The sequence below is a fragment of the Bombus fervidus genome, chromosome 15 (genome assembly GCF_041682495.2).
Source record: "Bombus fervidus isolate BK054 chromosome 15, iyBomFerv1, whole genome shotgun sequence".
Taxonomy (NCBI): domain Eukaryota; kingdom Metazoa; phylum Arthropoda; class Insecta; order Hymenoptera; family Apidae; genus Bombus; species Bombus fervidus.
In genome coordinates, this window is record NC_091531.1 from 5,984,722 (window position 1) to 5,999,061 (window position 14,340).

The 14,340-nt window shown below is 37.2% G+C and overlaps 1 protein-coding gene across 1 annotated transcript in view; it reads left to right on the forward strand.

The window, feature by feature from the left end:
* Rhogap100f (Rho GTPase activating protein at 100F) overlaps positions 1–14,340 on the forward strand; it is a 57,918-nt gene that overhangs the window by 4,888 nt on the left and 38,690 nt on the right. Inside the window, exons 2-3 of the mRNA XM_072017738.1 lie at positions 100–202; positions 5,057–5,300. Of these exons, the coding sequence (XP_071873839.1) occupies positions 5,082–5,300 (219 nt within the window). The 5' untranslated portion in view covers positions 100–202; positions 5,057–5,081. The remainder of the gene's footprint in view (positions 1–99; positions 203–5,056; positions 5,301–14,340) is intronic.

Genomic DNA, 14,340 nt, shown 5'->3' on the forward strand with positions numbered 1-14,340 from the left:
ACATTATCTATTCTATAAATATAAATATTTATTATATCAATTAATTAAAAGTTTCACTAAATACCAAGTACTAATGTAACTATTCTTATTTTGTTTCAGGAGAGCGCGAGAAGGTGATCGGTGGACCAGAATGAGAGAAGAGACCCAGGTCTGCTCGAGCAGGGACCCGTCGGCCCTTCGCGCGAGAAATGATTTTTAGAAGGTACCGATCAAGCACGCCAGCTATATCTCTTCTATCACTTCCTGTTCTTCTAACTTCTTTGTAAACTGCGAGAACTCTTCTCCAAGTGTGCCCAGAGAATTACATCGATTGGAAATTACTCTGGAAATACGAGTAAACCTGCATGGCATGCCACGTTTTCTTCTTTGCAATTCAACGCGATATTTCTATCTGAGACGAGCGTACAGGTGCCTTCTGTGTCAAGCACGCCGCTTGTACTTCGAATGATCATTAAACATTCGCTTCTTTTCCATTAGTTATACGTGATAGCAAGTATCGAGAAGAACCAGATATGGTTCGTTCAGTTATTCGAATTATGTGTGATTGATGAAAATTTTTATTTACTGATTTACTCAGACCTATGTAATTAGACTCTTACAATCTGTTTAATGTCTCTGTAGCTATCGAATTAATTTATTTGAAATGTGTGTAGTGTGTACTATAACTGGGTGTCTTATAATTTCTTCTTTTTTTACGGAAATGTTTCGTATTTTTTATAATTAGGATATATATCCTATTATCCTATATACATAGTTAGAATTGTGTTTAGGAAAGATTTTAAATCTCGAATCTTGAGACAGAAGTGATTTCTGGTTCAAAAAGATTGCATGAAGGGTGGAACTTTTGGGGATTTACGGTAGCAGAAGAGCGTCCATGGGGAATACGACAGTTTACCCTTACACGTGCATCAGTATCATTACGCTGCACGTTTTTCCCCCGTGCGAGTATTTCCCTGGAACAGGTTTGTTGCCAGAAGTATCGCCAGGGACCGATTGGTCGTTTACTGGAGCAGCGTAGCACCGTTATTTATGAGCCCTCATCAAGCTACTTAGGGCCACAGAGATGTACTAAACTAACAAGAGAGAGGAACTTCCTACCTACATTAAACTCAAAAATTCCTAGGGCATTAAGGCCCCATTTAAGATTACAATTTCCTCTCTTCTGTTTTTCTTTATTTGGTAATTATATCCAAAAGTGAGAAGATTCGGTAAATCACAAGGAGCTAAAACATCTCTACTTATTGTGGTACCATAATAAATGTGTCTTTTCTTCTATGCTTCATATTTTAGTAAATAACTTAGAAGTTAGATCATCAAGAGATATGAAAACTATAAGGAACCAATGTCACTACAAAAGTATCTTTTCCCCTAGCTCTTCAACTTTACTCTCTTCTTCCTCAATTTTTCACCAATTATCAACATTTTGTTTCCTCTTGCTTATTACCATATGTTTCCTAATCATTCAAAGATTCCAGGCAACTGTGTCACGAATTGCTCGAATGAAGTCGGTATGGTTCAGACGAGATTATTCAATAAATTGTCCCCATGCACTAGGAGCTAACCCTCTTTTTAGGGAGAATCCGTGAAAGGGAGGGTAAGGTCAAGGTTATGCCACGACAGCCGTACGCGGTTGAGGATTTCATTGATTCTTAATGAGCCAACGCGAGCTTGACACAGAATGTGTCGTATGAATAGTACCACCAATTGAATTGAAGACCGAGACATTCGGTCGGTGATGGACGTCGCTTATGAGATTCCTGGCATAATTCTCGGTGGCCCTAGGTCAACTGTGATTGCGCACAGCCACGTGCGATCGATTATTCGGTTACCATAAAGGGGGCTGAAAGCGTTTTGTTTCGACCCTTATTCACCTAGTGATTTAAATACACTATCCTTCTGCCTGCTACACATCGTTCCAATCCCTTTCTGATACTTTTTCAAGCGGAATCTTCTTAGAGGTTAGGTTAGGGTTCGCGTCGACTAGATTAGGATTGGTCCTTTGCTTATAATAGAATTTCAATTCTCAATACTTGACGACTTATAATTGTTTGAACAATTTTTTTAAGGTAATTTTTTAAGGTAATTTTTTAAAGGAGGTTAGGATAGGTTCCATGATGAGTAGGTTAGAGAATTAATCCTTTGCAAAGGTTAGTGAGATTTTAGTTCAATATTTGATTTGTTATGCTAATAGCCTTTTAACGATAGTTTTCTGGTACTATTTTGAGAAAAATCTTCTTGAAGGTTAGGTCAAAGTTCGCGATGAGTTCTTAATGATAGCTAAGTTTGCTACCTAATCTGGTGACAACTAGAACTTTACTAGAATATTTATTGAGATTAATGTTTTGTAAATTGTAGTGGATTCCAATGAGATGATGATATTAGAAGAAATATGCCAGGGGATTATCAGACACGCAGAGAGTGGCCTAATAACTTTATCTAGCAGCCAGTCGATACCAGGGCGTGTTAATTTATTAATGGCTAGGATCCATCCATCGGTTCCCAGATGATCGAATGATTTTAATTTGGCACGCGATACGATGGCCTCGTTCTACATTTCCTCTTGATGGTATCTTTCGTTCGTCTACATTTGTTCCATCCGAAAATAAAGATTGCCCATCGATTACCGACGCCCTCCGACGCTTTCTCGTTCGCTTTCCACCTTTCGAACCACGTCGAAATGAATTTTTAATAACGCGGCTGCAGCCCTGATTAAATCAAGGCTCATTAATTAACGCTGAATCACGATTTCCGCGTGTGTAATGGCGTTGTTCAGCGCTCAAACGAGAAGTCTCCACTTCCAACTGACTCCCTAGTCACCTAGGGAATTTTATCCGTTGGTTCTTTTATTCTTATTTAAGGATTAGTTAACATGGATAAATTTGATATTTAATAGAATAATATTGAATAATAGTTTTCATTAAAAAAATTAGTTAATTAATTTCTTTTGTAGTGAGGAATATTTTTCGTGTAATCTCAAGTATACTAGCTGCCTAACTTTATTCTCAGAATCTGCAGATTAAAAATTTTGTACTAGATAAGAATTCTGAGAAAATTCACAAAACTTCAGTCGTCAGAAAAATTCTTTTTCTAATAATTTCGCTTTGCTTTTGTTTTATTCGTTTTACTAACCACTTTCTAACATTTTTATCGTTATCCTAACCTGGAAAATTCCCAAGGATAGGCAGAATCGCTAGTTAAAGAGAACTCTAAACAGTAGAATGAAAGGGAAAAACTTCCCTCCAATCAAGTGTACTCGCGTGGAGGATATCAATAGCAAATAAAGTTCGCCAAGGCAATATAAACAACAGTTGTTAGTGATAAATTGGGAACAGAAAATAGGGATTTTAGGAGGGCAACCTTGAACGTGGCTGATTCAAGGCAGTGATAGTAAAAAGTTTAGTGATTCCATCCAGTCACCTATCAGCTGTCGTAGACGTCGAAACCTTCGTGTTACGATCCTCAAATTGGTTTCGTAACCTGTCTAAGCCTAATGAGTTTCAGCGTTCGATTTCGTGGCTTTATTACTATACTGTTTGCTCAACTTATCCAGTTATCTATTTATTGGGTTCTCTCGTTTTAGTATAGGGATTATTCTTGAACATTTCCATTGCAAAGAGATTAAAGCTTATAGGAAATATAATTAGAGATCAAACAGTCTGGGAATTAGGAAAGTTTCAAAATATAGAAATTGGAAAGTTCATATATTTGAGAAATCCAAAGTTTGGAAATAAAAACGAATATACGTATATCTAATAAAACATATTGCCAGTTAATGGATTACACGTACCTGGGTTAAGATTAGATCAACAGATCGATAAAACGTGGCTTACGGCTTAGATCAATAATCAGTTTGCACAGGAAAATAATTTTCCGTCGAAAGACTCTTTAATCTCGCAATTAACTATGAATGGGCGAGAAGTATGTTCGTTAAAAGTATAGTTGATTGAAGAGAGTATAATTCTTGAAAACATGTAGCTTCATAAATGAAGAAGGATAGAACTGACAGTGTCATGTTAAAAGTTTTCAAGTAGCGAAGGTGTATGGTTGCTCATGGTGTCAGGATACCCAGAATGTATGGTGAAGATTATAGAGACGTTTAATGTGTAGTAAGAGTATGCAGCCTGTGCGTTCCTCTCTTTCCCCCCACCCGGTACGTATCGATCGATCTGTCCTGCTTTTCCAAGGGGTAAGGAATGGGTGGCGACTCCTGGCATCCTTAGCTTCAGCAAAAATTTGCGACTACGAGGCTGCTCTGCTAACAAAGTGCATTAGCCGTACGGCAACACCCTATGGAAGCCTTTTAGCAACGACGTGTTACGTAACGGTGATTGCTTTTGATAGCCTTGTGTGTCGTGCCGAGAGCACATGAAGATTCCGAAATTCCCACCCACCCTTTAGCCTTCGTGGTTCATTAATTAATTCTTGCGGTCAGGCTCCCTGCTTCTCGAAGAAACTGATTTAACCGTAGCACGACCCTAGCTGCAAGGTGTTGTTTAAATGCTGACGAAAAAAACAGGACGATTGGGGACTTTTTATAGGAAATTAAATATTAAATAAATATTACAGGAATGTATGGAAAATTGTAATTCTTGGATACTGGGTAATTTGAATATCGGAGAACTTGGAAACTCGAGGCTTCAAATACGCGAAGATCCTAAACTAAAACGTATAGACTCGGAAATTTGAGAATTTTGCAGTTTGAATATTCAAAGATTTAATTTGAAGATTTGGAAATTTCAGGATCTTGGCATCCAAACGTCAGAAGTTTCAGAACGTTAGAGTTTCTAAAAACTCCAAAGATCGATAGATTGGATATTTGGAAGATTAGAGCCTTGAGAACTCTTATATCAGAAAATTTCCAAATTTGGACATCCCAAAATTTGACAACTTTGAAACTTGAAAATTCCAAACCTACCGATTTGCCAAATGACCACTTCCTAAGATCCCTCTAATGAAAGGTAATTCCGTTATGTCCCACTTTCCTTGTTCAAACTTAGCCCCCGACTGATCTTCCTCAAATCATTAACCTTTTTACTAACCGATGATTGGATTTCAGGAAGAGGGCATGACGCACCGAACTCATGCAGTGGCGAAAACACGTGCGCATCAAGTACGGTGGTCGAGTCGGTGTCGGTCAAGGGCAGCGGGAGCGGGAGCAGGTGCAGCTGCAGGTGCGCGTGGTGCAGCTGCAGCGGGAAGGGGGCGCACGACTCAGCTACGTCTGTCATCAGCCTCAACTCTCGTCGACGGCTCGCCGCAGCTGCAGCGCAGCAGCCATGCTCTGCTGCGGCCGCAGAAAAGTAAGTACCAAGCATCGTTCAACCCTTCAGGATTGCATGCTCGTTGCAACTGCAACACCCTTGGTACTTCAGCCAAGGAAACCCGTTTTGCATGGAACTATAGGGACCCATCCTCGGCTGATGCGGCTGAGATCAAGCTCGGAGTTAATAGCTTCGAAGTGAAGCCGTTCGAGTCGATTACCACTCGAACCTCCTAATTGCCTACGCTTGCGTATTATTTTAGTAACATGCACTGAGATCTGTGAATCGAGAAGATCCAAAATTAAGGAAATCTAAAGTTGGGGAAATTATAAACTGGGCAATCAAAATGTAGAAAGATGCAAAAGTGGACAGTCGAAAATAGTAAAGTCCTAATTGGGTACATTTAGAGCAGGAAAGTTGCAGGAGGAAGGATACTCATTGAAAGTTTCCAAATTGGAAAAAATCCTAAATAGAAAGCCCCAAAATTGAAAACTTCAAATTTGGCAGAATTCAGAACAGAAAATCCCAAATATCTAGAATATAAGAATGGTGTATATAAATAACAGTAAGAATTCAAGGCTGGTGATAGTATCACAATAGGAGAGCAAGCAAGAGAGTGGTAGATTGGTGTACTTCCGCGTGTCTTCGATTACTGGATTCAATTTACACTGGCTGCGTCCATCGAACCACCTGGACACGATTGCATCTGTGAAATCAGATTAATCGGGTTAATGTCACGTGCTGCCACGAGCATGTTCCAGTTACACAATCCTACCACCACGTGGCCTCATCGTCAATGTTTATTTAGATCCATACGATGATTAGACCATCCCGTTTCCTTGGAAACGGTTCTTGTTTCATTTTAGATGTAATTTTAGCGTGTTTGCCAGGTAATGAGAAAGTTGAACGATGTTTCCCCAAGTCTGAACCGTGGAGAACCATTCTAGCAATATTTTGTTATAAAATAGCGCCACTGTTAAGGATTTTACTGCGAGGAAATGTAGATATTTATATCCTAGTTTAAGTTTAGCCATAAACATTTTTTCCTGAAAATTTTTTCAAAAATTTTCTTTTAGGAAGTGTTATGTAAGAAATTTCAGATAGGAGATAAAAATATAACAAGAAAACTGCAAATCGACAAGATCTGAAATAGAAAAGTCCAAGCTGAGCACATCCAAAATAGGAGAAATCCAAAAGTGAAAGATCTAGGACAAAAAGCCGAAATCGGAAAAACTTAAAACAGCAAAAGTCCTAAATGAAAAACCTATTTCCGTTAGGAAAAAAAAATTCCAAAATATTTTCACTTTCTTGTGTAGAATTTATTCGTAGACACAACGACATCAGGGGCTTGTACATTTTTGGCTTCAATATCCTTATTGATATTCGAAGTGAAATATCAAATTTTCGGTGAATGCGTTACATGGAAATCGAAAACACAGTTCCGATATACCGTTGGTGAATATCGGCCTGTTATAAATCAATATCGAGATACGGAGCGGAACAGCTCGGCTTTTATCATATATATTTGTCACGCTCCCGCCCACAAATATCCGGCAGCTTGCCATTATTTTCTATTCCACCCGATGATGCGGGACCAACCAAATAAATGTGTGCAACTCCGCGATTGATTTCTCGTCCAAATCATCGCACCAACTGTCGATGATTATTATTTACCTCACGTTTCTGCCGATGCCTCTGAAAATCAGAATATAGAGACACAATGTGTCTCATAAGTTTCCATACTAAATTCGTTACTGTACTTGGTGATTAAATACCATATGAAAATACAGCGTATTCGAACATTTTAGAAGCTTTATACAGCCATATATATCATTGGCCAAGAATTTGGAATCAATGTTTCAATTATAGTTATATTAATTCTTACACTAATTCTAAATTAGAAGATATTCCATCTCTATTGAACTAGCGCCTGTTCAAATTTTTAGCTTATACAACACACTAATTCCAGTTCCACGTGGATAAATGAATAGAATAGATAAATGGATTAAAAAATAAGTTTAATCAATCTTTTTCATAGAGAATCGTACGAACTTTCTGTACATATTGGATACGATCTTTTGTTCTGCGAGCTTTATGGAAAATCCCGGGTATTCAATTCATTTAGTGCTATTAATAGAGCACTCTATCAAAATTTGATTGACATCGTTTCAAGGATTTGTGAAAATATAGGTCAAAAGCTTAGACTCGGTTATAGGTTTACCTTTAAAAGCTATCGTGGTTAACATTGGCCTGGCAAATTTAAACTTGATAAAAGCAAAATTCCATATAGAACGTACGAACTTAGCAAAACTACAATAGTCTAAAGAACAATATAATTCCAGGATAATTCACCATGGAAATATGTCCCTGTCCTTCGACTTTGCTTCGCTTCCTGACGTGTCTATGACGAGCGTGGAGAAGATGGTCTTTTGAAAACGAGTCATGTGCACAAGTTCACTGGGAAGCGAAGACAATAGGGTGGACAGGGAGGAAAAGAAAAGACGACGCCCGTCCTGGCACAGAATACGTGGCACAGCTACGCCGCGTCATTTTTATATTGTTCCACTCGAAAACAACCCCACAGTCTGCCCACGGCCTGGAAACGTTTCATCTAGCCTGCAGATTTCATCATCTATTATTTCACGTTTATTATCTGCTGCGTTTACGCTTTATTAAACCCACCGCGTTGCTGATTAAGTTTTATCAAGTATGATTATCCTCGTTTTAGATTAGGGTAGAGCCAACTTTGTTCCTCGCTGGTTTCCACGACGAATACTCCTCTCCTGAGAAATTTCGGTCAATTTATCATAAACGTTGTGGAAGCTTCATTTGCATTGGAGTTTATTTTATTTTTTAAAGTTTAGAGTTTGTAGAGTTTAGAGCCATCGTCTTCGTTATTGCTTTATTACTGATTAATCTTCGTATAGGGTGACTTATGTATTAAAAAAGAGGTGTAGGAAATGCTAAAGATCTATAATATTAATATATTGAATGGAGGGTTTCTAGAACCCTGATAGGAGATCCCTTGTTAGGCAATTTGGTTAATTCATTGGTCGATGGTAACAAGATTAATTTCTAATAGGTTTTAAGTGATCTTTTATTTTCTTCTATGTCTATTTAGCAAAAATAGAAATTTAGGAATCAGGAATAAAATTCATTATAAGATTGTTGGTGCTATATATCAAACAATTTTAGATAAGCACTATAGGGTTATATACGTATATTGTTTGACCTGATCTTGGTAAATATGCCAAGGGTTAAGCGTGAACCATGGCATCCAGCGAATATCGAGCATGTTTCCGGGGCCACGTTCCATGGTGAGCTCGGAAACTTTTCACCATGCTAGCGTGAAACGGCGTGCTCATAGTGGCTGTGTGGAGGCCCTTCCCAGAGGGAGAGAGTGTTAAAAGTGCTACACTGGCACAAAGGGGGATACTCCCTTCAGCAGGTATCAAAAGCATCGCGACAGTGTGAAGGGGGATCCCCCTCTGCTGCCAACCTAAAGCTCAAAGGGTTCAATTTCAACGCTTCCGCCGGAATTTTCCCGTGCCTCCTCTATTGTTGGCGAATATTCTGATCAACTTATTAATCCATGATATTAAGTCAGCACTTTTTTTCTTTCTTCTTATCCTCGCCATTTGTACAACCTGGACCAAAAGTTTGCATATGTGTATATTCATTAAACTCGGAAAATTACAACGAAGCGATTATTTCCAGTTAATTTCACACGATATATTACGGTTATTAAGAGGAAAAAGTTAAACAAATTTTTGGATTACAAAAATTTACAATTAGAGAATTTTAGATTATAAAAATTTGGAATAAAAAAAATTTCTAGTTATGAAAATTCAAAATTTGAAAACATCGCTTTTAAATTAAGCAATTACCGATATAAAATATTATATAAACAGTTTAGTGATAAAATGCTTTTTCAGGTTCGTTTGATAAATCAGATAGAGAAAGATTGATGGTTGTACGTGGACTTTTGTGACTGAGTGTGAATGCGATAAAATAGTTGTGGGAGGATGCTAGAGGAAAAATAAGACACTAATGGCGGTGCGAATGTAGCGAGAATAGCCAAATGTCGTGGCAACGACGAATAAAACTGTCACGGGACGAAGTGGCTCGCGAACAAGTTTATTTAAATTCCACTAATGACGTCATTAAAATAATAAACGATGTCATTTAGGCGCTTCTGCTCTTCCACGATCAGAAACTCCGTAGGAAAACTTTCTCTCCCTGTATAGACGCCATTTTCTGTCGAAAACTTTCGTCAAAATTCGATTCTACTTTTTCGATGAGAAAAAAGTAATAAAGTCTAGAAATTAAAAAGTTTCGAATTATCAAATTTCATGATATGAAATATTAAGTACAAAATTATTTTGTTGGCACGGTAATTTTTAAAAATTTGGACAGAAAGTTTTCTGGCGTAAATTTTATTAAATCAATTTTACTTGTAAAATATGGTAGATTTTTCAATTATTGGAATTTGAAAGGAGAATGACGCAATAAAGTCACGAATTGGTTAGAATTTTATTATAACTTTCTAGGGATCCCTAGGATTATTCTAGGGACAAATTTGGTTTCGATGACAAGAAGTAGATAACTGACATTGTAAAAGCCAGTTCCGGCTTGATGTATTTCCATAAGCCGGCGTGTAGATTTCCGGAAGCCGGCTTTACGTTCCTTCCGCGTATCACGCGTGTCGACAGCCTCGAATATTTTGCATGCTTCCGCGAAAACTCGACGTTGTAGTCGTTGCAGTTGGAGTGCATTACGTGCGATCGAGCACGCGATACGGATATTTCGTAAGGATGGCCGTGGCATAACCGGTGTCTCGAAAGAAATCACGATCGTTAACGTTTACAATGTTTATTATCATTCTTATATACTTGTAAATTTTTATAATACGAAACTTTATCGTTTTTAAAACTTTTCTAATTTGAAATTTTGTTGTAATCTGTAAAAACAAAATGTTGTAATCTGCAGCTTTTTTATTGTAAATATTTCTAATCCAAAACTTTTTGGTTCTTTATAAATTTATTTCTCTGGTCAATTAAAATCTGTAAAGATTCTACGCTTCATTCGTAAATAAAAAATTAAGAGAAAATGTCCTACTTATATAAAAGAAATGTTCTATTTTTAAGAGAAACCAGTCACTAGATTTATTAAGAATATAATAACGTCGATGACTTGTAAAATTTAATTTTACACTTAGAAATAAGAATATGGAGCGTGATGTATATTTTCGTCTGTAACTGAAACCTTCATTGACAAATCGTATATTTAGATTGCATTTCCATTGCAAAATCGGTTGTACAACCGATCTGCTATAAATTTAGATGTGATCCGACTGCTTCTTGAGTAAATCATTCAGCCACGACCCGAATTTCTTTTTGGAACGCGTTGTAATGCAAGAATCCGTATTGTAGAAAAAAGATATTAAAGTAATATAATTATACGATATATCGTGCATCTGGTTTAAATTAAATAATCAGTTGTACGCCAAAAGCTATATCAAAAATGTAGCAAGAATTTTTTCATTGAAAGGATTCGAGGGAAAGCTGTTTGACATACGCCCAGTTTTTCTTAATTCAATTTTTTCAAAAATAGTTTGTCCTACAAAGAAATCTTATTCTACATTTTCTCTTCAATTTTTTATGAACTTTAATTTAGCTTTTAATTGAAACGTCTATCTCTCTTTATATCAGAGATATTTAAAGATATATGAAAAAATGGGGAAGAATAGTGTTTTTAGGTTCCATGGTGGTAGAAATTTGAAAGACGTCATTGAATACGTGTTAAAAACAATTACCACTTTTCGCCTATCTAGAACATTGGCTTATTATGGCTCGTTCATCTACTATCGACATCAATAGCGCCGCTATCGATCAGGGACACGCGATGAGTAACAAATTTCTGCGTAGCTCGTGTTTAATGAACACGTCGTCCTTCCAGCGCATAATGGTTTTTTAATAGTTACTTGCGTTAATTGGTCGATATTCGGGGATAATTGGACCATTGAATATTTTAGAAGCTTTTGACCTTTGATGAATACGATACAATTGATTTCTATATTTTTCTTTCAGTCTTAAAAAGATACTGACACATATATACAGAGTGAAAGATATAACTAAAACCATTTCAATTATTTTATATATAATGAAAATAAAATAATAACATTTTTAGTGAAACATAGCTGGGATAAGATTTGAATGATTTTGGGAAGGGGCACATAATTTGATATGATTAATTTTATGTTAATGAATGCTTAAAAAGTGTGTGAAATTTAAATTTGTTTTTAGGAATATTTTAAAGATGTTAAAAGAAACTTCAAAAAATGGTATTTTCCCTTTTTTCGTCTTAGGTTATTTAACGGAAGAAACGGTGAAGCGAAGAACGTGGAACTGTTAAAAATATCGTACGTAGAATTGTGGTTTAGTCTTCACGACAATGTACTTCGCACGAATCTTCTCGTGAAACACCCGGGGCGTTCGATTCGAGCTACCTTACTTCCAGGAAGATTTAAATATTAGATTGCCATTCCGGGAAAGAAGTACCACTGCTTTACATTGCAATCCGGCGATTTGCTTCGCTACAATGAAGCTTTTTCTCGTCGAGAATTCTTATTTCGTTCTAGTCCCACTTTCATGGAATTTACTCGACCTGAAATACCATAGAATATTGGATAAATATTTTATTTCATAACGCTAAAAAATTTTTCGTGTGTAGATAAAATATAAGGATAGAGGAAATTCAAAGAAAGAAGACAATTTTTATTAAATAGAGAAATTAATCCGAAGTTATGTTTCACATAAATTTATTTCTTATTTATCGATTTCACAAACATATGCTTTCCAAAATTTCTAATTTCGAAAGGAAGCGAAAAGTATACAATGTCTAATATGAGTCTTGTCAGGCGCCATCTTGTCTATCAGTACTCTTTGAGGTTATGTCACATACTGTACTTTCCAAACAATAAGATTAATAGATACCGTAAAATCCTCAAAGGATGGAAAAATGCTAAAATTTAAGAAGAACGCGTCGAATTAATTTCCATGCCTGATACGTAATTTCGAAAGTTTCCAAAAAGAAAATTGTAACTCTGAACGCGTATATTTCCGAGTAAAGTCCATCACCAGGGACAAGAAGACCTGGTGGTTAGGCAGTCGCATTCCCAGACAATAGAGAGAGTCTTTTTCAAAGGGAATGGTAAAAGAATAGGGGGAAAAGGGGGAGAGGTTGTGAAGAGAAAGAAGGTTGGACGAGCGAGTAATATGCAGAAGGTCTCGACCATCCTTTGATTTTAATAGATCGGCCAATGAACGAGAACCCCTCCGTTATAACAGGTTAATGAATAGCCGTCCATCTTAACGCGGCTCTAATGCGAAATCAATATCTAATTATCTTTCGCTGGTCTCCGTGGCCCTTTCTGCCCTTTCCGTTCTCTCGCCGTTGTTCCCAACAATTGATGTCCCTTACCGAGCTAAAAATTATCCGGAATTATTACTGCTAACCAAACAGGCGCGACTAACTTGAACAAAATGACTTCAAGAGATGAACAAAGCGGCAAACAAATATTCATTGAAATTAACGAAGGGTGCTAATAAAATTATTGCAACAAGATATTCAATATTCAAACATTAACTCAAAGTGGAGAATTTAATTTAGGAAAGCAAATCACAAGCCTCTGGAACTCAATTAATAGGTAAATCCATATTTGGATCTCCCTGTCTCTTCCTAGCTCTCCCTGGCTCTCCCTGGCTCTCCCTGGCTCTCCCTGATCATTTTGCATTAATTTGGTACTTAGAATGAGGAATTTAACTTAAGGAAGCAAATCACAAGTCATAGAAACTTAGTTAATAGGTGGATCTCGCCGATTATTTTGAAATTTTATTACATTTTGCTTAAAGAGTTCGATATAAAGAAGTAAATCACAATTCGCCAAAGCTTGATCAACTTCAGCCGTAGTTAGATCTTTCTCACTCTCCTCGTTCCTCCATGGCTCTCTTTTTCCAGCCTCTTTACTTCGCTCCTCTCATTCGGTTTGAACGACAGCATAGCCGCGACGCGACAATTGGTCCTCAATTATGAAACCTCCCTCGTCAGGGTAACGGGTGACCCGGAAAAGAAGGGTGGCGGAAGGCCGCTAAAGGACGCCTCGCACACGATCAACCACCCGGTTACTATCCTCTCGAATATGTGTGGGGTTGTGTGTACCCGATCGAATGCTTCGTGTGCATGTACTTTTCGTGTCGATGCTAAACCGATGAAGGGTCGTCGCTATCGATAGGGGACTATCCGTTTTCTAACCGGTAGCTCGAAACTATCTGCCCTTTAGCCATTATTACACACGATTCTATATGCAAAATCAATCATGTTATCGTTAAACTGTCTTCATTTTTATCGTATCCTACTAGCGAATATTAAATAGCCATCGTGTATCAGAAGAAATATTATTCGATATCAAAGATAAATGTCGAAGCGATGTTACTTTTGGATGGGTACTTTTGATGCCAAATTTCAGAGATACAAAATCAAATCGATTTCTGAAGTTCACAGATGCAAACACAAATTGACACTCTTCAGGTTGTAAGCTCATACAATATTAATCAGAGACTTAAATGTAACATAAAACGCTTCTAATAACAATATCTTCTTAAAATCTAAATTTCTTAAAATACAAACATCCAGGCATCTCAAAACTGAGAAGTCTAAATTCTCAAAGCATCCAGCGCATCTCAAGATATCCAATAAAATTTTTTCAAATTCTAATCTTTCAAACTCCCAATATCTCAGAACCTAATCACTCAAATGTTTCAAAGTTGAAATGCCTAAACCTGCAAATACTCAACACGCAAACGCCAATAATCCAAAAGCCACTTGCACTGCCGGAAATTCTCAAAAGAAATTCGTCAAACCTCGAAAATTCCACGTTACTCAAATAAAACCGATCTGATTCGTTTGAAGATAAAGCATGGAACGCGGAAGAGACGATCAGGGTGCGAAGACAAAGGAGGTTACGTGAACCGATAAAAGGCGTTTCGAGTGCCCTCCGCCTCCCCCTGGGTGATTAACC